The sequence below is a fragment of the Cucurbita pepo genome, chromosome 6 (genome assembly GCF_057944985.1).
Source record: "Cucurbita pepo subsp. pepo isolate OVF chromosome 6, ASM5794498v1, whole genome shotgun sequence".
NCBI classification, from domain to species: domain Eukaryota; kingdom Viridiplantae; phylum Streptophyta; class Magnoliopsida; order Cucurbitales; family Cucurbitaceae; genus Cucurbita; species Cucurbita pepo.
Genome location: NC_141803.1, coordinates 716233 through 737204, shown reverse-complemented (window position 1 = coordinate 737204; position 20972 = coordinate 716233). Strand labels below are relative to the sequence as shown.

Sequence of the window (20972 nt, the reverse complement as noted above, 5' to 3'; positions counted from 1 at the left end):
ATGTTCAAATTGTTCGAATTGAATTGAATTCGTCAACTTCACCAACTGCACTCCAAAGATTAAATGTTCTATTAACACTACTAATTTAATCTCTAACATCCTAACATTGCCACCAATACCAAAATTCATGACAAGAAAACTCGCTCGCTTTTATTACAAAACGATCTAACGTGTTAGAGAGGTACCTCGTAGAAGATTGTTAATTTGGGAGAAAAAAGCGATAAATTGGGGGAAACCAGGGAGGAAAAACACAACAAAATAAACCCTTAACTTTGGTATTGTTCAATTACGCATCCGATGAGCACAAAAGGTTTCAGATGGAAGTAGAAAACAGAGAAACAACCGCCCAGACTTGGGGAGGCTCATACCTCTGATTTTTCACTTACAAACGAGGTCATTCGCTCTACAACATGTAAAGAGTTGAGATAGTTCAATTAAATGTGCTTAGATGCAATAAGCATTGTTAATGGTTATGCTACAAAGATTATATACAGAAGCGTGCAGATGCAAGTGTTGGAGATGACATTCAGGGCACTCACTTATCATTAGAGCGCGTAACATATGACACGACGACTGTGATGTCGTCAAGCTTGCCTCCGTAATAGCGAAATCCAGCATCTTGAGCAGCAGTGGAGAAAGGCGTTTGTCTGTCTTTATCTAGAGCTCGTTGGCGTGCAAGAGCAGCTATCTTCTGGGCAGTCACCTGAGTGCCTAAGCCTGCTTTCATGGCATGAACCACCACTGCAGTGATCTCGTTGTTGTACAAGTTATCAAAGAGTCCATCGGTGCCAGCAATTATGACATCTCCAGGAGCAACAGGGACTGTGAAAACCTGAATCAGTTTCAATACTCACATCATTATCAAGTTAAAGTTGTTGATGAAGAGTAAAAAAACTACTCTCGTTTTTAAGGTTTGCCAACTCTGCTCACTCTATTTCTAAAAATGTAAACAAAATCGTTCGGTGTCCTAACATTGAAGTATGAACTAAGGGGAAAACAAAAGCAAAGGATTCCAAGCAAGCAAATGAATAAAGAAGAAACATAGTATTACTTGGAAGAAAAAGATGTAGAAAAGCAGAGCGGGGTAAGACATAATATGCTTCTTTCCCCAACTCGTACCAAGACATGAGGGATATTACTTCCCAGGTTATAAGTACATAGTTAAAACAAATAACAAAAAACTAATTGAGATTTAAGCAGTTAGGGGAACAAGGCCACGTGGGAAAGATACCATAAAGATACCATTCCCACCTATATCAAATTCTTCTCAAAATAACAACCATATGCCAAGCAGTGTCAAGACTTGCATCATAAACGGTGGGGCTTTTCTAATTCATGATATTATTTTGATAATATAGTCTTCAAACTATATCAGTTTATGTTAAAGTAAACCATACGTGAGGAAGTCACAAAGCTGTATAATCTGTGAGGTTATTCACATATTTATGTAGGTATCTGCCATGCACTACCTTCCATATTATTATCTCGAATGGTAGATTGATATAAGGGAAGAGAGCAATTAATCTGACATTAATGCATCAGTACATATGTTAACTAACTCACTAAAAACATGACCAATTTCCTAAATCAGAAGAAGAAAGATAACTACAGATGGCAAGGAAGCTGATGAGCATACTAACCTGACCAGAGCTAGGCAAATCTCCATTGTTTCCACTCTCCAATTGAAAGGTGAAATTAAAATCATGCTGCTGCACGGGAGATCTAAAGACAGTGCATCCGTCTCTAACCACCATAAATCCACTGTCTCCTAAGTTGATTGCATGGAGACCCTGCAGTGAGGCCTTACATTATTACCTATGGTGCAGTAATAAAATAAAAGAACTGCGGGGCATCCTTGCAAGACAAAATATGAGCAAGTAATTGTACAGATAGCTAAAATTATTGACAGATACTATTATATTATATATGAGAAGTGTTAAGCTCCACCTCACTACTCTAGGGGAAAATTTTACAGGTCTAGAAGACATCAATGACTTTTACTCTTGTTATGAATTCCACCCAAAAGTTCAGACTAGGATGACTTAGGCTTTAATTCCAAATAAATAGAAACTTCCCAAAATTATTTTGGTCAAGTAATTGCATCAAATCAAGAATCTAGAGATTCAAAACAGGGAATTTGGTCTCAATAAGAATCAACATACTTGTTCTGTAAGCGCTATGATACAAGCAGTGGAGGAACCTTTGGCTTTTGTTTTTGAGTGAGCCTTCTCCAAGACTCTAGCTGGATCTATTGAGCCCTTGGGTTCTTCCTGAACTGCACTAACTGAATTAGACATAAGTTCTCGGGAATACTGTCCAGCATCAACACCAAGATCTGCCCAGCCACCCACACCATCAGCCACCCCAATGGCTTGTTCATCTACACAGATAAAGTGAGCATCCTCTCCTCCAGTATCTTCTTTATCAGGATGGGGTAGATAGCATGATCCAGAAACCAGTTTCAATGATTTGCCCATCGAGATATTCCTGTGGAGAACATAGTAGGAAATTTAGAAATAAAGAACCCTTGGCATCCAAACTGCAAATCGTCACTATGAAAAAGGGAAGGGGGCCTCAGCATACTGTGTCGGCAGTACTGACCAAGTACAAGAATTCCATAATGAAATCCGAAAACAATAAAATACATTTATATAATTCATAAAACCAAGGGATTCATTTTAACCAGAATAACTAAAAATGTCGATTAAGCAGAACAAGTTACCGTTATTCACAATTTATCCTCACTCAATAGTTGGACCAATAAGAATGGAATGACCAAATAACTAAATGAATATGACACATCTCCAAACTATTCAAGTCCATGGGGGGGGGGGGTCTCATTGCAGTCCCTGAGCGCAAGAACAAGTTCATTTGATGACAGCATTCATATAAAGTCAATAGTGTAAGTTAAAACCAAAGTCGTGATGCAATCTAAACTAAGCACTTAAATTATAATATTTTCATTTTAAATTAAGGGATCAAGTAGAACATACTGTTCAGATGAATCAGTAGAGTTGGCAGGTTGTTCCTCCCGCACAGAATTATCAAATGACACATTGGGGGCAGAACCAGATGAAAACTGAGAAGTTGATGAAGTATGAAGATCACCGACTCCCGACATAGTATGTAGGTAACTACTGCAAAACCTCTTTGCAACGTCATAAGTGAAGTATCCATATATCACATTGTTGCTAGGCTGCTCTTGATTTTTCAAACTCATGCTGGCTTTCCGACATCTATTAACACTTCTATTGTTAAAACAAATACTAGGACTGATCGCTGAAGAAGACGAGGGTGCATTTCTAAAACTTGAATTACCAAAAGAACATTCACCAAGTGTAGCTCTAGAACCACAAGCAGCCATTGGTTTGTCTTGACACTTGCGGTGAGATGAAAATTGATTGGATTCAGCAACGGCACAATCAATGTGATACCTACAAGTCTGAAATGCAGGGCCTGAAACAGAAGGAACAGAAAATGTGCGAGAAATTGCTCCAAGAGCTGAGATATTCTTCCTGCGATTGACTAGCTCTGAACTAGCACCCGAAATAGTGCCAGGTCTTAAGAGAGCATGCAACTCTGTAAGTGAGGAATAAGGAACCGAGTGAAATAGACTAGAATTGCCACACAGCAGTTTCTGATGCCCAAAAAGCAGCTCCAATGAACCTTTAAATCCGCCTTCCCACCCTAGAATTTGAACCGATGCTCGTAGTTTTGACATATAAGATGGCATATTAGCCCCTTAAACAGACGGGCCTCCCTTTGATTCTTCTCCAGCACAGAATAAAACCACTACAACTTTTTATGAGAAAAAGTACCATTCCTCCCAGCACATCTAATTTCAGAGTACTCGATGCATATTACTTCACGTGATCAGTATGTCGAAATGTTCAAGAAAATTAGCCCTGCCCGGTCAAAAGTTCACCAAATGAGTAAAGAAATGAACAAGTTTATTTCGAACTTTTTTTTTTTTTTTTTTTTCAATTAGAACAACGCGTGAGAATGGGCGTTCAAACTTCTGGCGTCATACATGCTACGCTCAGATTCTAAAATCACCATCACCCAATCGCGTGAGTATAGAATTTGATAGCATATGCCAAGTAAAAGGAATTTTCCGAATGAACACAACAGTAGAACTATTGAAACATTTAAACACCACTTAAATAACTTTCCTTCTCCTTAAGAAAATATTCATAGACGACCCACGAACTACAAGATGAAACGCACAAGACCAACCCATAAATAGCGTAAACACACTTGTCATTAACAATATAACGAAGATAGACCATAACGCACGTATTCAAAAATGAAAACCCAATAATAGATACAAATTCAACGACAATACGGGAAAAAGGAGACAATAAAATGACAATTACGGAACCTCGCTCTACCAGATCAATCACATACAAACTAAATCGAAACCTATTTCTAGCAACCTGGACCGCTTACACCATCTATAAAGCTTCCGTAGGTCAGAATTAAAGAAACGAACCTTTCAAATTAGTTACGAGCTCGGCCCGTGTAGAACCTCCCCGTGGAACAGAATTGATAGAAGGGAGTGAGATGAAATCCACAAAATTCTATGGATGCAGACGCCAGGTAAAAACCCTAAGGCGCGAATTGATTCGAAATTGCTATTTATTATTGACCGGCATTGACGCTGCAGTAGAGAGGAAAGCAGGTTATTTACGAAAATATCACGGCTCTCATCCATTGGTTTCGATTCTCGGTGAGGGTATTTTGGTAAATTTACAAGGCAATCCCAAGGTCGTCTTTTGCTAGTTATTAGTGGTCAAGGCGTCTGGTGGCTTAGTAAACGACCATCAGACAGTGGCTAATTTTCAGGTAAACGTCTTTTCAGAAAATCAGTTGGGGCAACAAAAAAAAAAAAAAAAATGCCCCTTATCTTTATTCTATTACAAGACTAAGAGAAATCCCTATTTAAAAAATTATAATTTTGATTAATTAAAAAAAATGTTCTCACTCCCTCCCTCGTCCCCCGTCTAAATAGGGAATCATCTCCCCCTTCGAGTCAGGTCCCCACAGACCTCAACTCCAGATAAAGTGGATGTCTCTTGAAATGAGATTATACATTAACTTGAACTTATTACTACCAACATTGAGACTGTTCTCGTTGGACATTTTACAAAACAGTTCACAAAGCTCCACCGTTTACTTCATATTTAGACTAACAGCAAGTTTCAGTTACATAAGCTCCTAAGAAGGAGGTGAGCACCAAACTGAGGCTGTAAGGTTACAAAAAGCAAAGGGGCATGAGTGTAGGTTGGAGAAACAGCAACAGAGAATCGTTGAATTATCATGGCCAGGGCGACTTTGGCCTCAATCAACGCCATGTTTTGGCCTACACAAATCCTGGGACCCAACGAAAATGGCAGAAAGGAAGCCAAGTGTTTCCGAGGCTCACCAAATCTCAAAGGGTTGAAGCTGTTTGCATCCTCTCCCCAAATCTCTTTCTCATGGTGGACAGCAGCCAACGCCAAGAACAGCTCTGTGCCACCAGGAATGTCCAAGCTTCCTAGTGTCACCTGTTTCGCTGCCTGCCTCGTCATCATCACTGCTGGAGGATAAAGTCGAAGTGCTTCGTTAATTATCATGCCTACCTGCCATAAGAGATGCATGATATCGAATGAGTACGAGCATAGAAAATGGATGCCATTTCAGTTCAAACCCACATCCATAAAACATTAACACAACCAACCAAATATATGTTTCGATCATATTTTAGTCCCTGTGAATTCGTATTGTTCGACTTCACTTGCGTACTTCCAAAACAGAATTCTGCGAGTTATCAACACCACCATGTACAGTGTAACAGCCCAAACTCACCGCTAGCAAATATTGTCTATTTTGACATGTTATATATCACCATCAGTTTCAAGGCTTTAAAACGAGTATTGTTAAGGAGAGGTTTCCACGCTCTTATAATAAATGCTTCGTTCCCCTCTCCAACCAATGTGGGATCTCATAATCCACCCCCTTGGGGGTCAACGTCTTCGTTGACACACCGCTCGGTATTTGCCTCATATAACATTTGTAACAGTCCAAGCCCACGGCTAGCAAATATTGTCATCTTTGAGCTTTCTCTTTCGGGTTTTTCCAGGTTTTTAAAACGCGTTTGTCAAGGAGAGGTAAAACCTTGAGGGAAAGCCTAAAATAGAAAATCCAAAGAGGACCATGTCTATTAGCGGTGGGCTTGGACTGTTACATACCGTGTGCAAACCACCTGAAAGTATTTCAAATTCCATCTTGCTAGTTGATAATTTTTCGGACAGAACAACAGTGACTATGCACAAAACTTGCCAATAAAGGATATCTGTAACTACTGCAAGGTGACATTTATCCAAAGAATATATATATCATTACGTGTAAATTGACTTACAAGCTTAAGTTGGCTCAAATTCTCGGGCGCAGGAGGTGTTTTATGGGCGCAGACGTTGAGAACTTCTTGTCTGGCCTTATCTTGCCACTCTGGATGCTTTGCTAGTAGCAGAAGAGCCCAAGTTAAAAGATGAGAAGTTGTTTCCATTCCCGCGAAATAGAATGTCTTACATTCATCAATGATTTCCTCCACTCCAAGTCTCTCTTCTTCCCCATTCTGGTTCTTGTAAGATGACATTAACAAGCTGAGTAGATTAGTTGAGTTTTCCCTTCCTTTGCTGTTTGCCTCAATCAGCTCTTTTATGGATTCACGAGTTTCTTTCTCCAGGCTCCACCTTTCTCTGTTCTTCTTCGTCGGCAAAAATCTACATTTCAAGTTTTCAATTCAAACGAACACTAGTAGATTTGTAACATTGGACAATATGAAAATGTACACAGAAAATCAGGGAAAGCAAAACTAAGAATTGAAAATAGACCTGAAGCCAGGAATATAAACACTTCTGACTGCTTGGGAGAAGAGATGTGTTTGCTGTTCCTGCAAACTGAAGATGCGCTTGCCTTCTTCAAAGTTACTTCCAAATGCGGTTCTTGAAATTACGTCGGCTGAGAGGCGGCGAAATTCTTTGTGAACGTCCAATTCAATCTCCTCCATTCCGCCCTTCATCTCTTCCCATTTCTCCAGAACATTCGACACACTAGCAACTATTTCGGGTACCCACCCCTGTGCAATTTAAAACTATACTATCAACACACACCAGCCAACATAGAAATTATGTAAAGGAAGTTTTATACCTTTATGCGCTCGATGTTGAAAGCCTGATTCGCGATTCTCCGACGCGCGACCCATTTTTCCCCCTCCAGTCCTAGCAGTCCCTCTCCAAAAAGCAACTTCGCCTGCGGGTTGAACTGGATCCTTCGAAAACACCCGTGCGTATTCACAAGCACTTCCTTAATTAGATCCGGGTCGGAAATGGCCAGTCTCGGTTTCGACCCGAACCAGTACAGAAACGTCTTTCCGTACTCACCGGACCACCGGAAGTAAAAAGGGAGAGCGCGACTGAGTATATCGTGGTGAAACGGAATCGGCTTAGATTGTGCCTCCGCGAACAGACGGCGGATATCGGTGGAGTTGCCGATGATCGGACGGTAGGGAGGGCCGTTTATGCCCTGCTTTCGGAAGTGGATTTGAATCCTCCATGGAAGCCAGAAAGTGGAGTAGAGAAATTTCAGGAGGATTGTAAGAAGAAGAGCAACAACAACAACAAGGGAAACAGCACAGAGAACCATTTGGAAATTGAAAAGCCGCTGCTAGCGAAGTACAGGAGAGGAAGGTCTGTGGTCGTTCTTCTTTGTTCCATCCATTGTAGCACCGCGAAAGTCAATGGCAGATGAGAAATTACTTGAAGCCGTGACCTCAGCCCACATTGCTCCAAAATTTGGAGCATCTCTCGATCATTGGTTCAGACTATTTTTTTGCACAACATTTTACACTAAGCCAAAGAGTTCTTGGCTTCTACACGTTGACCTCAAATAGTAATTATAATTAACATCTTAGGGGCATGAGCGTTTACATAATAAATATATATTTATTGTTTTTTTTTTTATGTCAGGTTACATTGTTTTATTCCTCGATAAATTACTAAATTGTCTTGTTTTATAAACAAGCTCGGTATATAGTAGCTATCAATTTAAATTTAAATTTAAATTATAAATTTAGTGGCTTGCAAATTAAATATAATTTAAGAACATCTACAGACAGTGGCAGTTCGACGGGCGGAACGGCAACCACCGTGGAGTTGAACGGAGCTATGAGGCGAAGTCGGAGGAGGACCACACGAGCAGCAGCTCCAGCCAGCAATCAATATTTTCCATCTTGTTCATCTCGATCCCAAGCGTCGGCGGTGGAGCTTTCGTCGTAGGCACACCCACCGTTCATGGAAGCGATCAAAGCTGAAAATCTACTAGTAGAGGCCCCGCCGCCGTCTATGCCAAGCCCAAGAAGATCCCTCGTCATGGGCTGACTTCCAAACGAGCAAAATGGACCACCCGCCATCATCAAACCAGAACCAGCCGGTCCAGAGGGAAGTTCAAGCCATAACCCAGCCGTTAACGAAGCGCCATTGCGATGATCTCGGTTCACATTAGCAGTGGCAGACCTATCATGAACTGAAGAAGTAGTAGTAGCCATCCCAATGCCACGGAACAACGACGGATTAGACGCGGTTGCCCCCATTTCCGCTGCCTTCTGTAGCAAAGCGGTGGCGGACATGGCCGCCGGTTGAGTTGAACACGTGTACTGCAGACGGTCTTGGTCAGGTCGGGGAAAGAGGGAGGATGATCCTTTGGTGGAAAGATAGAGAGGTGTGGAGAGAGAGAGCGAGGTGGGATTCACGGTGGAAACAGAAGGGCGAGTAGAGGGGCAATCGTAAGACACAATCGAGGTGGGTAAATTGGAAACTGCAACGGTCGGGGATGATGCAGAGGGAGCAAAAACAGTACTATTTCCAAACAAATCGTTTGAGCTACTATTGACAGCCGCAGCTGAAGGCGTTGATATGGATGAAACTCTTATCTGAGTATCAGCTAGCTCTGTAAACCAAACCAACAAATCTGTCAAATCTCTGTAAGAATAATCCGTGGAGGTACCGTGAGAACAGAAAAGAGAAAAAACAGAACAAATGAATCAAAAACAGGGAACAGAATTCGGGAGTGAAGAACAGAATTCGGTAGTTGCTTTCAGTGAATGATGAACAGCTTGAACTGAAAAAGAAAGGCACTTTTGGAAGTAAAGGGGAAGAGAATAATGGCGACTTTTTTTTTTTCCGATAAGCCATCATTCTGCCTTTCCACTATCCTCGATCTTTGAGCTTCACTGTCATCCATGCAAGAATTGCCCGTGAACGAGCAGTACTACCGAATCCTTGGGGGAAAAACAAACAAAATAAAAGAGAGAGGACTTGCAAACAACAATGGATCGAGAAAGGTTCCATTTGACACGATTAGCCTCTTAATTATACACATTATTGAGCATATGGACGCACAAGTCAAGGAATGTGTAGTTCTTAGAAAAGAAAATCAATCAAAACTTTACATCGGATATTAAGGATTTGGAGCATTTCGCCATTATTGATGATTAAGTGTATTACCTGAGCTGTGAATTGACAACGCCGGAGATACCACAGTGGTTGTCGGAGTGAGCGGTGGCTGGGGAGGCGAAACCGTGTCCGATTCCTTCGCTTTAGAGTATGGAACTGCTAGGGTTTGAGCACGAGCACTTTCCTCCGCTAATACATCGCAAAAGGCTCGATGCGTAATGAAACTATCCCTCCTTCAAGAAATCGAAACAGAAATTCAGTGAAAATGATAAACAGAGAAGCGATGATTTCTAGGCATCCATTAAACAGAGAAAAGAAACACGAAAATCGAACCTAGAAAATAAAGTGCCACAATCGCATTTGTACTCTCGAGTTCCGCAAGTTTTCATATGCGCTTTCCAATCGGATTTTACCGCGTATTTCTTCGAGCATCTCTCGCACTTCCATTTCTTCTCGCCGTGTTTTCTGCAGAAGTGCTTCTTTATTCCGGTAAGATCGCCGAGTGCTCTCGCCGAATTGTGGTGGACGCAGGTAGGTTCCGGACAGACATAGACGCGCTTACGCACCTCATTGTCAGTCCGTTGCCGAAGCTTCCAGGGAAGGTTGTGGCCTCGCCGGTGAAGCTGCAGGTTCTGATCCCGCTGGAAGCCTTTGTTGCATATCTCGCACACAAACCGGTTCGTCGCCAGCAAACTCTCCGCCGACAAAGCAATCACCTCCGCCGTCGGGTCTGAAAAACAGAAACAATCGAATCTGGGAGCCAAGATTGATTGAAATCACAGAAATATCGAACAATCAAAACATCGCGGCTGGATTGGCGCTTTTAATTCCCTTACCTGGCATTCCGGGAAGGTTCCGTTTCTTCTTCGGCAGGGCTACCGCCGTCACTGGTTCGATATAACGTGAAGAAGATAAAGAAGCATCTCCGGAAACCGCAACCGGCGAACAATTTTCCATATCAACCATTCGGCAAATAAGCTCAACGAGAAGATAGTTTTAGGATTTAAGCTTTACTGAAAACTCAGCACACAATAACTCATTATAAGAACACTGCGCTCCATCCAATGATTAGCAACTCGGATTCTAAGCCTTCTGAACTTGTGATTGTATGTTGGGAAAACTGAACCTAAATTTAAGGACATGATTGTCTTTTCACATTTCTGGTTTTTAAAAAATTTGAAAAAAAAATTAAAAACAGCCGAAATTTTGAAGAAAAAGAAATGGTTGAGGAGTGGGAGAGAGGGAGAAGTGGAAAATCAGATTAAAAAGAAATAATCTAAGCGGCGCCAGTTAACCATGGTTAGGGAAGGAAGGACTTGTGTGTGTGTGAGTGTGATTACCATGGTTAAGGGGATGGAAATCTATCCATCCACGTGTCGTAATCTACTAGGTGATAACATTTGTCGGGGAAACTCGGACCAATTTTTCGATTGAATTAAAAGTATGGTGGTCGAAGAGTGGTGGCAATAGTGTAAATAACATGAAGCTGGAGGGCATTTAGGGAGACGTACGGATACAGTACGAGTGACAGAAAATGTAAATGGGGAGCTTGGGCTTACTACAAGGCATTATCCTACACGTGCTTCTTACAAAGCGTTGGGACCACGGTGTTACAGTGGGGACGATCGCAGCGGAACGTCGAGATCATCACTCGAAAGCAAATCACAGGAGCGGTTCCATTTTGAAGGTCGTGCTTTCGGTTGTAGGGTATATGGTTGCTTAAAAGGGTAATGTTTTGTCCTTTTGTGTCTGAGGACTCCGATATCTACGGACGGGGTACCGTAGACATTTCAAAATTTTATTTTTAGTCTTTACCAGTTATGCCCTTGGGTAGAGCTCATTTCTAATGTTTACGAGCCATTATGCGACACTCACTTTTAGCATCGAGTGAGTCAGCCAACCTGAAATCACAATGTCGACGACTGAGTATGTTCGAGCCTATGGCCCAAAAACGGAGTAGATAAGTTTTTGAAATAGTGTTTGAAAACAATGTTAAAAGAAAGTTTGAAGCGAGAAAGACAACACAATGGCTTAAATAACATATCACTCCAAGTAAGAAGAATTAATGACTAGTCACATCCCCAATAATGAGACATTTTAGATCTACCAAACGTAAACACGACTATACCAAACATTATACATTTAGGAAACACAAAAAAATAACTACATGAAAGTGATAAAAGAAAGTAGTAAACCGGCAAACCTATTATTTTGTATTAATATCCTAATATATGTTGTAAATTGGAAAAATCAGTCTCAAGTTCCTACTTATCCAATGTAATCGAGAAAAAGTTTGTTTTATATTCGGAAGATAGGAAAATTATTAGATGACTAAATTTAATATTAATTTTGTATGTAATAGAAGAATCTAACCAAGTATCCAATGTGGAATTTATCATTTTCATGTGTGAAAATCATTTGTTTTACATTCGATAAAATTTAACTTATCGGTTATTTTATTATGATATGATGGCCGTTTATATTTGAAAAATAATAATGTTATAATAACAATTTATTCAGGAAAGTGTACCATATGGTACACTGACATTAAAGTTTAGAATTTTTTACTAAAAAATCAACATATCGACCAAAACTTAACCCTTTTTTACTTAGATAGGGACATTTCCCAATATAATAAGTCCATTTAATTATTCTGAAAGGATTTTCCATGTCTCATCTAAACTCAAAGACCCTTTCTTAAATTCATTCAATTACATGTTAATACAATCGACCTATAATAGTGTAGTTTTATCCCTAATAGATTTACACCAAAATAGAATATCTAAATTATATAAATAAATAAAATCAATATATAGACCACAATTGCAAAATTTACGCTTAGATTCATGAAAGAGTTATACTCAATATTTTACCTACAAAATTCAACAGTTGGGAGAGGCATTAATTTCGAGGATAAGAGGGACCCAGTTCAACATTTACTAGATAAAAGTAAACAGCTATCAAGGATGAAGATCACAATTTAAAAAGGCAAGAGGGGCAAAAGATGCAAAAGTAATCACCATATATTTGATTTGCGAATTGGATATCTGTGATAGCCGTGAGTTCCAACTAAAAAAGCTTTCATCTTTCCTTTCTCTTTTGCCTTTTTTCCTTCTTTTCCTCATGTCATTATGGTGTTAATATAATGCATATTACAGAGTCCAAAGCTGCTGCCAATTCGATGCAAAGGTCAATGTAGTGATTATAATCAACTAGTTTCTAGGGGCGGGGACAAATGATTCATGGAAGAGAAAAAAGTCAATCTACGGAGTATTTACTTTTATCACATCTCCATTCCCATGGGCAATATTTCATATAATTGCTATGGCCCATGTAACAGTGAGACTGATAAATTACTAACGTTGATTATATAGTATTTTTTTTTAAGTTTTGTACCGTTGCTCTTTAGTCGAGAAATGTGAAATCTTAGTCATTTCCCATTGGCAAAAAGCCTGTTAATTGGCAACAGGAATTATATGGTACCCATGTGGCGTGTACAATAAATGAGAATCTACCCATTTGTCCAACCAGGTCAGGACCACTATCTACAGGTTTGAACCATAGACAAAACCATCCAACATGGTTATTGAACTCTACTTGGAAGGGGGAGGCAAGGCCTTGTAGTTAGGGTTTTGTTGACGATGATTTCATGTTAACGAGGCCGACTACGGATTTAAAGAGTGAAGAGGAGGTTGAGTGGATAATCTTATAGCCTATGATTCAATCTGAGAATATGGTTGCTAAATCTCCCTCAGTGATTTCTAACCACACAGTATATATCACCATCACCCTCACCTTGGGACTTAGCCCCCAAATGGATCCAATTTTCCTCCCTTTTCTTTTTCAATCTGAAAGCCAGTTATTGGGGCAGGTTAGTCTATGGCTCCTACATGTATAAGTTAGTGGTTTTCATCCTGGTGCTAGGTCCAAACAAATTAGCTTCGTGTGTATTTTATTTCTTGGTAACATAACTCGACTTGGGTAACATGTGGTTGTCACTTAATTCAACCTGTTGGTAGCTAACAGGATTCTTAATGTCAACACAATAAGTAATCTAAGTTCGGAGTGAAACAAATGAAGGCACAGAGACTAAATATTGACAAAACTAGAGTATGGAAAACTGGAAAAGTATTATTTAACCTTTTATTTAATAAGGGAAAAAAGGGTCGTATACTGAAACTCAAGCATAGCATCACAAACTCAACCAGTGTGTCTAAGCAAAGGAGAACTTAAAGTAGGTCTACGACTACTGGAGCTAGAAAGGTACAATGATAACAGGGCGGGAAAAAAAGACTATAGCTTCATCATGACGCGCGATCGTGCAGGTTACTACTGCCTGAATCTAATATTTTATACGCATGTTTTTTGCACAAGGATGTTCAATATCGACTGGTTGCTTGAGAAAGAAATAACACTGTAGACATGGTACAATAACCGAGAAAGTTACCTCGCTTCAAAAAGGGCTTCCGAAAGGGAATATTCAAGTCGGATCCAAATGTGTCAAAGATCTCGCATCTCCGAGTATTTGACTGTCCTCAACTGAGGACTCCCAAACCTGCTCCACTTTGACTGGGGAATCTACAATTTCCACCGTATTTTAGCAGGCAGTCGTTTTATGACCGACATAAGTTGTAAACTTCACCCCGCATAACATCAATTGGCATGTGATCATGAGTGTATCGCTCAGGTCCTTGATAGACTCCAGTCTTCTCCAAAAGAGCAACCCCCTCGTCCCTACCATATCTTGATGCATAGAGCTTCAGATATTCAATGTCCTAATTGGCATCCAAAACAGATTTCATTAGCAATTCCAAAGTACATAAAAATGAGTACGCTATCCATATCCAGGAAAATTTTTATTTGCCAAAATAAACGAACTGAGAGAGACTATTCTTGTCATTTTTATCTAAGTAGAAATTTGCAACCCGAATTTCGAGCAATACCATACATTGCTGTGATACAGGATTAATTGTTTGGGCATAACACAAAACACCAAAGGATCTTTACTCACTTTTGTATTATGCATGGTCGGCTGCGTACACAGTTTAATATTTTTATATACTATAATAATCCGTATCCAAAATGTTAGGTTTTAACTCGTAGGGTCAAATATAGCATCCAGTAAGAATTAAAATCACCTGCAAACCACTAAGAAGACGCTCAAGTCTTAAGGAAGCAACTGGCTCATGTGAAGATGAGAAAACCTCCCCAGGGTAGAAAAGCACTCCATCTCCAGGAGGAAGGCCTCGTCTAAATCTTATCTACTCGAGTATGATAGAGACTTGTTAGGAAAGCATGTGACATACAACGTTCAGCATTAGAGCTTCTGCAGCTATGCAAGTATAGCTTACCTCTGCACTCGGAACTGTTGCCTTCTCATAACAGTTTGCACCCCAATAAAGAAATCCTGTCCCGCCTTCTTTCCATACACGCCACATCACAGCACGATGCTGTGTACCTCGCATCCCGAGGTGCCAATTTGGATGGGGATCAGCTGGCCCCATACACACATATGTCCACCATTCCTGCCAGAAAGGTGATTATATCCTCAGCAGAGAACTATGCAAAAGGACTTAAACCTTTAGACCACAAGAGGATAGCAACCATTTAAAAGGACTAAAATAGAATATTCATTGATGATTGAATCACGGATGCTCTAAAGAACGAAAATAAAGATTTCATCCATCGAAAATATTTAAAACCTTTATTTCTAATCAGTCACCAACTCTAGTTCACCCACTGTTATCACCAGGAGTAATGAAACAACTCAAAACAGAAGTCGAAGCAGCAATTTAATGACTAAACATCAGTAGCAAAAACCTAGAGATAGAAAGAGAGAGTGAGGAAGTCACAGCCTCATAACAGAATAATTCATATTTACGAGGTGTTCATGCAAACAGAAACAAAATACAAAGCCATGAACGCATTTAACTGAAAATACACTACTAAACGTGTGATAAACCATAAACATATAATTTCATAGAAATCAATTCTGGGAAATACATTTTAGGGACCTAAAATTCCATAAATTATTACCTCACCATTCTCTGGTTGTAATTCAGCAATTATATCCTTGACCAGATCCTCTCGATTGCCAAGCACCCATTCACTGGATAACAAAAATAAATTACACATATTCTTTAATGCTAAGCAATTTAGTGTAGATAGTGGAAAAATGATCCCAAGACTGGAGGAAGACCGTCAGATTTAGATAGGGCAGCAAGATATAATTTTATGTGGGTGTGTGTAGTTCTTAACATCGTCCGAATACCTTAAAATATTCTGACCAACCTACAAGAACCTGGCCTGTGAAATATATTATATTCATCGCCCATTCCACTCAATATTGCTACAAGACACACGAATTATATCTGCCCCATCCTTCTATTCTTGTTTATCGAACTCCTCTACTTGCAATTAGAGTATTACCTTGTGCAATAAATTTGAGTATGTGGGCGCAAGAAACTCGGAACCTTCACAAATGCTTCAAACGTAGTGGGTGCAAGAGGCGCATCATTGGGTCCTGCATAAAGCAACAATCACAAATTATATTTGTGATTAGTTACTACCGGATTCTTGTAGAAAAAATCTGATTAGTTTCTACTGTATTCACATGAAAAAACTCTGGATCAAATCCTCAAGTGCAAAAACTCTAATAACAACGAGGTTGATGTCTGAATAATGTTCATGAAAACTACAATACCATCTTTGTGTCATGCAAATTATTAATCTAGCAGGGAAATTTGTGTAATCACTTCGAGTAATGTAATCTGAGTTTGCAATAGAATGAATAGACCAAATATATGTAAGAGCATGTCTCATACCACAGTAGTATGTTGTCAATACACGAGCATCAGGAGCATAAGCACGAATCTCACTAGACATACTGCGAACAGAATCATAATGTTCCATATTCAATGGCTGCCATAGAAAGTTTGAAGTGGTAAGCTTTATGAAAGAATCACAGAAAAATGAGATTACATCAGAAGAAATCATTTAAAATAATAATTTTGATCACTAAACTACAGATATTGAAATTCAATTCCCATCATAACAAATTTAAACACTGGTTTGTTTCAAATTCAACATCTATCTTTATAGTTAGTTTACAAATACAATATACTTGCAAAGTCTACCGAGTTAAAAAATATTTTTGGTCCCTGAACTTTTATCAAAATTACAATTTATCCTAAAACTTTAGTCTGTAAAAATCTAGTCTTTATACTTTAAATTTTGTAGCAATTTAATCTTTATCATGAAAAGTCTATCAAAATTAATTGTCCATTTTTCTTATGGAGCGACTAGTCTTTGTAGCTTATGACTACATTTGGTCCCAGTCAATTTATTGATCTACAAATTAAGATATCACACTAAATCTTACCAATATTTTTCATGATAGACCCAACTCTTATAAATTGAAGTATAAGGACTAAATTGTAAAGTTCAAAAAATAAATTGTTAGAAAATTGAGAGTACAAGGACTAAATTGTTAGAAATTAAAATTTCGGGACTAATTTGCCACCTCCATGAAAGTTTGGAAACCAAAAATGTTTTTTAAACAAATTGTTACAACTAAAAAATGAATATTATTGCCAACATACTACAGTAGTATATAGAATGGGTACGAGTTGAATTTGGGTGTCTGCACAACATAAATACCTCATCCCACAGATAAAAATAAGCTTTCTTCCAGTGTGCCTTTGTCCTCAATATCTCAACTTCTCTTTGCAAGTAATCTTTTGCCGCATCACCACTGTGGCACATCAACAAGTTGTTGGAAGTTCATCAGTATCATCTCAAACATGCCTGACATAATTGAATGGAGGAAACTGAGAATTTACCTCGAGACTGCTCTATATGGTACAGCATAAGCTGATAGTCGTGGGTCTGAAAAATATTCATCTGACTTCGGATGATCAGCTATATGAATGAAAGAGTAAACTAACATCAGATAGAGAAAGCAACAAAAAGCAATATTCCACCAGAAAAATTAGAACAATAAGAACAGCCTGTCACGTATTATTGCACTGCAATAACATAGAATAAAATTACAGTTCCTAGTTTGTTTCATCATGGTACCTGGCCAGGGGCAAGTGTATGTCAAAACACGCATGCCATCACCCCATCTGCAGAAATAAGGACTGATTCTATATTGAAGAAGCCATTTAAAATGTTCATCCAATGCCTCAAACCACTCATCAGTACCATGTTCAACACCAAAACGATCTTCAATTACAGTATCAGATACCTAACTAGTAGTTAAGGCTTAAACGCAAAAGTTTTCAGGCATGCATTATTCTAAATGTCTTCATCCCTCATTGCATGAAAGTTAAAAATCTATTTCATATATTAGGACCATGTGATGCCTAAATATATATTTTAAAAACTAAAAACTTGATTGTTCTCCAAACATTAATAACTTATCCTTTATATACAAGGATACACCAATTACGGCAGGAAGTGAAGGAGTCGCCGGTATTGTGAAGTCCCAAACTGTCAACATTATCTTTACACGTACTGAAAGGTTTGAAAAGGCATCTTCATCCATCACATCAATTGAACCATTCTCAGAATAAAATTCAGAAAATGATGGAGATTGAGTAACTCTTTTTAAAGAAGCAGTTGCAGATTTCACTCTTTCAACCTGAACAGACAACGTTTCATACAAGCAGCTTAAATGCTAGAAAATGTCACACGAGATACATTATTGTTATAAGCAAGCTAGAATGGTAGATTCACAACCTACCACTTCATCCAATGGCTTTTCATCAACATTTTCCATAATATCAAGACAGCTCTTAAGTTCCTTAAATATTTGATGCTTCTCAGCTCTGCCTAGGTACTGTGTTGAAGATCTGATGCAGTTTAGAGTATTTACCAATAAGTCAAACGTAACAATAATATATTAGCCACCAGAAAAAAGAGTTACTCAATAAGGAAATTTTGAAACATGTTTTAAGCTGTAGAAGTGAATAGACTCACTCTGCATCCGTCTTTATAGCAGTAACGATGATTTCTCCCTCATATTGACCTGGGGGTTGCATATTTGGGACATCAATGGAAACCCAAACTGCTGTAGTTTCTCTGCAACATTATAAAATATTATTTCAGATTTGGACAAAATTGACCCAGCATTCCTTACAAAACATAATGTAAGATCCCAATTCAACACATTAGTCGTCATTACCCTGGGAGAAGGTTTATTTGACTAACTGGAAGATCAAGTGGGACAAGGGCATCTGGAACACCTAATATGGGCACCACACGCCTTAACCTCAATGATTGTCCAACAACTAGCCTGCACACAACCACCTCTGAACGTTTATAAGGGGAAGAACACACAAGACTGTATGAATAATTGTTTAGTGACACTAACCGATCGCCAGATGTGGAACATAAATCACCAGAAAAAACTTGCACAATTCCAGCCACACCAGAACCACCCCAAGATATTTTTGGACGCATAGCAATTTGAACACTTTCCCTCTCATTTCTAGCTGCCAGAAGATTTATCTGCAAAGATAAAACTAAATTTAAAATTCCTTCCAAAGAGCATACAAATATTTAAACACATGGAATGCCACATCTGAAGGCCAAATCATCACAGTAATTAGTTTTCAGAATTACCAGTTTTCAAATCCGATCATTTGACATGAAATAAGCAAAGAAAGGTATTTCTAGTTTCTCTATATTATGGTTACATGGAAACACGTGAATGCTAGCATTAAATTCAATTACTAGTTTCTGTTTTATTAGTTGGATTAATTAAGACATTATTCCTTGAATTAAGCATGGTCACTATAAGTTTGTTTACCACCGAGTCAGTCAATAAACAAATAGGCTGTAGGAATCAGAATGGAACCAGTTTCCGAAAAGACTAGCTCTCCTGCCAATTGAGTTCCAGTAACTCGTACCTTCTTGAGGTGGCACTGCCCTAAGCTCCCCCCCACACACTCACAAATTAAAAACCCATTATGAATCAATAAATCCAATCTCCTGGTTTCCATTAAAGGCTTCCAATCAATGAGGTTTTATGTTCTAGGGGAAAATGGCGCATGCAAGATACAAGAAAAGTACAATAGATCTTTTGGGGGATACTAATTATATATCTTTCATACTTGTAATTTAAGCACAGAAATAAAATCAATACCAGGAAGAAGATACTAATTATATATCACTCATACTTACAGGTTCTAAACGCCTAGGCATTTCCTGAGGTCCAACATTTGCTGTGCTTAGCATGCACCACACATCAACTAGATCTGCTGTAGGAACTTCGGTGGGATCAATAGATCTTTTGGGGAGAGTTGATGTGTTTAAGCTGCCATCACTCCATCCATAAGCAGTTCCTCCTCCTGCAACGCCCTCAACTGGGGGCATAAGAATGCCCTGAGGATTCCCTGCAAGAGGTATGAACATTCATGGTGTCAAACAATCAAAATATAAGGTGACAATCGAGCATTATCGCAAAAATTAAACTCTGAGAGGCATCAGAAATCCTTCATCAAGATTTGACACAGTAAAAATCCAGATAACTTGGGAGTAACTACAGTTTGACTGCTTTATAGTTTATATGTAGAAGAAAATGACCACTTTAATAGACAAACATCAAGAACTACTTCCTGACAAAATAGAAAGTCTAACAAGCAAATTTCCAATAACTCGACGATGCTGTTCGTATGCTTAATAAATCTACAATAAGCTGGTAGTAAAGTTAACATACACCACTATATGAGGCTATACGCTGGAGTAGATAAACCGCCTTAAAAATGCAATTGATTAAGAGCATGAGCTCGGGAATATATATCCTAGTAAGCAGAAACAAATACATGACAGCCTAAACTCGCGGCAAAGAAATCAATACTCTATCCTTCCTTATCAATACCAATGGTCGACATCCTAATCCTAATTTTCATCTCTTTTTCCGCCATTCTCTTACTTCAATTATTGTCGAAATCGACGCGGATCGTAAATGAGGAAATGAATCCATTAAAGCGCAGGATTAAGGAAACCGCCATAGATCATATTCAAGACCGAAGTAAATACAATGGCTATTACTGACCGGTGTTATCCATTTCCAGAGACGCCTGTGGTACAGAGCTCGCAAATTGTAGAGATTGTAAACCGTTTCCAGTTCAGTTTCAGATTATGAAGAGGAAAATCGTCTGACAGAGAAGATCGAGCTCCAAGAACACAGACGGATGGCCTTGCCAATTATGGGAAGGAAAGACGAAGAAGCGGGTAACTTAACTGGTACATCAAACTCCGCCTTATGCCTATACCTTCATTTCCTCGCGACCCAAATCGGCGAGGAATTGTCCGCACAAAATCGATTTTGTACGAATTTTCACTTTCGAAGATTGCCTTTTCTTAAAAAATTTACAAATTCAGTTGTGAGATGTGAGACGTAACATATATGTAGGAGTGTTTGTTTATGTACGTAATTTTCTATTGATGGAATGGTTTTCACAATAATTC

The 20972-nt window shown here is 39.0% G+C and overlaps 4 protein-coding genes across 5 annotated transcripts; all 4 read right to left on the bottom strand.

Moving 5' to 3' along the window:
- Positions 1-247: 247 nt before the first annotated feature.
- LOC111797475 (putative protein phosphatase 2C 55) lies at positions 248-4650 on the bottom strand. The gene is made up of 5 exons (XM_023680481.2): positions 4493-4650; positions 2994-3905; positions 2163-2487; positions 1641-1790; positions 248-832 (listed from the first exon to the last, which is right to left on the bottom strand). Exons 2-5 carry the CDS (start codon positions 3731-3733, stop codon positions 536-538), a joined length of 1512 nt encoding a protein of 503 aa, XP_023536249.1. The 5' UTR covers positions 3734-3905; positions 4493-4650; the 3' UTR covers positions 248-535.
- A 419-nt stretch (positions 4651-5069) lies between these two features.
- Positions 5070-7848, bottom strand: CYP721A1 (cytochrome P450, family 721, subfamily A, polypeptide 1). The gene is made up of 4 exons (XM_023680098.2): positions 7192-7848; positions 6876-7120; positions 6401-6764; positions 5070-5621 (listed from the first exon to the last, which is right to left on the bottom strand). Exons 1-4 carry the CDS (start codon positions 7684-7686, stop codon positions 5202-5204), a joined length of 1524 nt encoding a protein of 507 aa, XP_023535866.1. The 5' UTR covers positions 7687-7848; the 3' UTR covers positions 5070-5201.
- Positions 7849-8073: 225 nt separating this feature from the next.
- Positions 8074-10733, bottom strand: LOC111797166 (zinc finger protein GAI-ASSOCIATED FACTOR 1-like). The gene is made up of 4 exons (XM_023680099.2): positions 10331-10733; positions 9828-10224; positions 9546-9727; positions 8074-8988 (listed from the first exon to the last, which is right to left on the bottom strand). The coding sequence occupies exons 1-4, from the start codon at positions 10458-10460 to the stop codon at positions 8258-8260; spliced, it is 1440 nt and encodes a 479-aa protein (XP_023535867.1). The 5' UTR covers positions 10461-10733; the 3' UTR covers positions 8074-8257.
- Positions 10734-13605: 2872 nt separating this feature from the next.
- Positions 13606-20751, bottom strand: LOC111797121 (alpha-1,6-mannosyl-glycoprotein 2-beta-N-acetylglucosaminyltransferase). Of its 2 annotated transcripts, XM_023680025.2 has the most exons (16): positions 20557-20751; positions 19683-19894; positions 18871-19007; positions 18682-18792; positions 18477-18578; positions 18241-18349; positions 17938-18138; positions 17574-17742; positions 17336-17414; positions 17154-17247; positions 16319-16415; positions 15924-16017; positions 15531-15603; positions 14846-15019; positions 14633-14755; positions 13606-14269 (listed from the first exon to the last, which is right to left on the bottom strand). In XM_023680025.2, exons 1-16 carry the CDS (start codon positions 20567-20569, stop codon positions 14108-14110), a joined length of 1950 nt encoding a protein of 649 aa, XP_023535793.1. In that variant the 5' UTR covers positions 20570-20751; the 3' UTR covers positions 13606-14107. The 2 variants fall into 2 exon arrangements, with proteins under 2 accessions (XP_023535793.1, XP_086981035.1); XM_087124909.1 differs by lacking the exon at positions 20557-20751 and having other exon boundaries at positions 19683-19913.
- Positions 20752-20972: the final 221 nt, after the last annotated feature.